Source organism: Olea europaea, chromosome 1 (genome assembly GCF_002742605.1).
Source record: "Olea europaea var. sylvestris chromosome 1, O_europaea_v1, whole genome shotgun sequence".
In the NCBI taxonomy this organism is placed as follows: domain Eukaryota; kingdom Viridiplantae; phylum Streptophyta; class Magnoliopsida; order Lamiales; family Oleaceae; genus Olea; species Olea europaea.
Genome location: NC_036237.1, coordinates 29,649,795 through 29,652,850, shown reverse-complemented (window position 1 = coordinate 29,652,850; position 3,056 = coordinate 29,649,795). Strand labels below are relative to the sequence as shown.

Below are 3,056 nucleotides of genomic sequence, written 5' to 3'. Positions count from 1 at the left end.
AATGATACAATTTCTTCGATCTTTGAAGTTTAATCAGTATAGTCTAATTGACTCATGACACATTATCGTATAGATTAGGTAGAGCCGTGCAATCTGTATAGGGGGAAACTGCCATGTAGATACTTGTCATTTTTCTCATTGGAAGTCGGCAGAAAAAAGAGAGCAACCACACAGGTGTTGCCAATATAGCACCTGTAAACTGCGTGACAGTTATCCCCTGTTTAAGGTTCGATGTTTGAGATCGATACATAAAATATCGAGCGAGTTTAGGATAGATCTAATCATAAATTTAAAATGGAAAATGACAATGCAATGTGCATGTTGGATTCAAGTATATAAACCCAAGCTATACCTTTGTGAATTATAATCAAATCATTTGCATTTGCTATCTTGCAACCCCACAAGCCCCACGTCCTAGCCATGGAGGTGAAAATAATGAGTTCAAGAATCGTTAAACCTTTGAATGAAGGCAACCATTCCCCGATAACAAACAGCATTTCCCTTTCAGTCTTTGATAAGATCACTTATGACACACACATTGCTATAATTTACGCCTATCGTCCGCCAACCCCACCGAATGGAGCCATAGAAGTAGGGCTGCAGAAGGCGTTGGCCGTTTATCGAGAATGGGCCGGCAGGCTGGGCATAGATGACAATGGTGAACCTGCCATACTTCTCAACGATGAGGGTGTTAAGTTCATTGAGGCTTATGTTGATAGCACTCTTGATCAAGAATTACCCTTCAAATCTTCGCCATCTTTGCTTAGCTTTCACCCTAGCTGGAAACCTAAGGTTTGCCCTTGGGTTCTTGAAGACGGCCATGAAGAGAAAGACTCCTCTGAAGGAGTTATTGAGCTGGTTCAAGTTCAACTCACAAGGTTCAAATGTGGCTCGTTAGTTGTGGGCTTCACCGCTCACCACTTTGTCGCTGATGGGAATTCCACTAGCAATTTCTTGGTTGCATGGGGCCAAGCTTGTCGAGGAGTCGAAATTAGTCCACTCCCCTTTCATGATCGTACCATTTTCACCCCTAGGAACCCTCCGGTCTTCGAGTTTGAACATAAAGGAGTCGAATTTATATGTAAGAACTTCTCGAAAGCCCATAATTTCAATCACAACAGTATTGTCGACAACATTGTGCTGCACAAAGTTCATTATACAGTGGAATTTCTTGCAAAACTCAAGGTCAAGGCTTCTTCAACGAAAGGAAACAACAATATTAAACCATTTAGCACATTTGAAAGTCTTCTTGCACATCTTTGGAGAGCCATAACCAAATCGCGCCGCCTCAGTGAACTTGAAACCACCCATGTAAGAATCTCGGTCGACGGCCGCCACCGACTGAACCCTAAAGTTCCAAACGAATACGTTGGAAACTTGGTTCTTTGGGCATTTCCGACTACCAAAGTGAAAACCCTTTTAGAAGAACCGTTATCCTATGCAGCAAAACTCATTCATGATGCAATAAAAAAGGTAAACAACAACTATTTCAGATCATTTATAGATTTTGCAAACTATAAGGTTAAAGATGAAAATCTCATGACTAGTGCAGACATTAATAAGGATGTGTATTGCCCTAATGTCGAGGTGGACAGCTGGTTAAGGTTTCCATTTTATGACCTTGATTTTGGAGGAGGGTGCCCTTATATTTTCATGCCATCTTATTATCAAGCAGAGGGGGTGATGCTCTTCTTGCCCTCTTATACAGGGGATGGTAGCATCGAAGTTTACATACCCCTATTTGAGGATAATTTAGCCACCTTCAAGCAAGTTTGCTATAATATGGACTAAAAAAATTCATCATTAAACTGATGTTCACAAGTATTTATATGTTTTAGTATCCCTTAATTTTTCATAGAACAAGGATGTGAGTGTTGTTATGGCTACGTTATAATTAATTATTATCTGTTGTTGTATATTTCATTTGGGAAATTAATTTTATTTTTTTGCAAGAATTATTGTATTGGTTAATGTTCCACTTCGCTTATTAGTGATGGAACAACTAAGTTTTGTTTCGTTGACAGAGATTATTGATGATAAAAAATATAGTTCCTATTATTTTTCTGTCTTCAAAGTGAAAATTTTCATATTTAACAACTTTTTGATGCGAACTCGCGTGGCAACGAACACTATCAAACACATAGGATATTGAATTGGATTCCAAAAAAAGCCAAGAATTGAGGTTTTTGACTCAACCCACAATATCAAAACCAAGCAACCAATAATATATTAAATTATTGACCTATTGATTATGCAAGATTAATGAATTTCACCCAGAATTTTGGATCTGATCCAATAATTACGAATCAAACAACCAACACAGTCACATGGACATGCCGACCTTTTGTTTACAAAATAATTATAAATTATAATCCGAATTATTGAACGCCACAAGATGGTTAATATTGATAAGTTCAATTTTTGCTCATGGAAGAACAAAGTTTTGAAGCAAAAGCTTCGAGAGAGAAGTCTTAATTTAATTCATCAAAATCTTAATCAAAATACAATGAAAGTTATTTATACTAAAAACTTAAAATATAAAATATGGAAAAATATAATTAGATCTCCTAAAAATATAAAGTTACCAATAAACTATGAATTCTAATGGAAATAAAATTTCTCGTGGAAGCACTACACCAGAAATCATCTTTTGCAACGATCAAAAAAGTTGCCAAAACCCTTTAGCAACGTTCACGCGTATGTTGTGGGATGCGACGATACCGTAGCGGCCAAAGTAACGGCAACGTGCATTGCACGCTGCGGAAGACTTCTTTTGCAACGTTCATTGAGCGTTTCCAAAAGTCAGTAACAGCAACGCGCAATGCACGTTGCGAAAGGCTGGCCAAAGTAACGGCAACGTGCATTGCACGCTGCGGAAGACTTCTTTCGCAACGTTCATTGCGCGTTGCCAAAAGTCAGTAACAGCAACGCGCAATGCACGTTGCGAAAAGAAGCCTTTCGCAACGTGCATTACATGTTGCGAAAGCTTCTTTCGCAACATGCAATGCACGTTGCCGTTACACTTTTCCAATTTTTTTTATTTTTTTGTTTTTGTT

The 3,056-nt window shown here is 38.2% G+C and overlaps 1 protein-coding gene across 2 annotated transcripts; it reads left to right on the top strand.

Annotated features, from left to right (window-relative positions):
- Positions 1-328: 328 nt before the first annotated feature.
- On the top strand, positions 329-2,014 carry LOC111397170 (agmatine coumaroyltransferase-2-like). Of its 2 annotated transcripts, XM_023024060.1 has the most exons (2): positions 329-1,473; positions 1,553-1,703. In XM_023024060.1, the coding sequence occupies exons 1-2, from the start codon at positions 421-423 to the stop codon at positions 1,601-1,603; spliced, it is 1,104 nt and encodes a 367-aa protein (XP_022879828.1). In that variant the 5' UTR covers positions 329-420; the 3' UTR covers positions 1,604-1,703. The 2 variants fall into 2 exon arrangements, with proteins under 2 accessions (XP_022879828.1, XP_022879743.1); XM_023023975.1 differs by having other exon boundaries at positions 330-2,014.
- Positions 2,015-3,056: the final 1,042 nt, after the last annotated feature.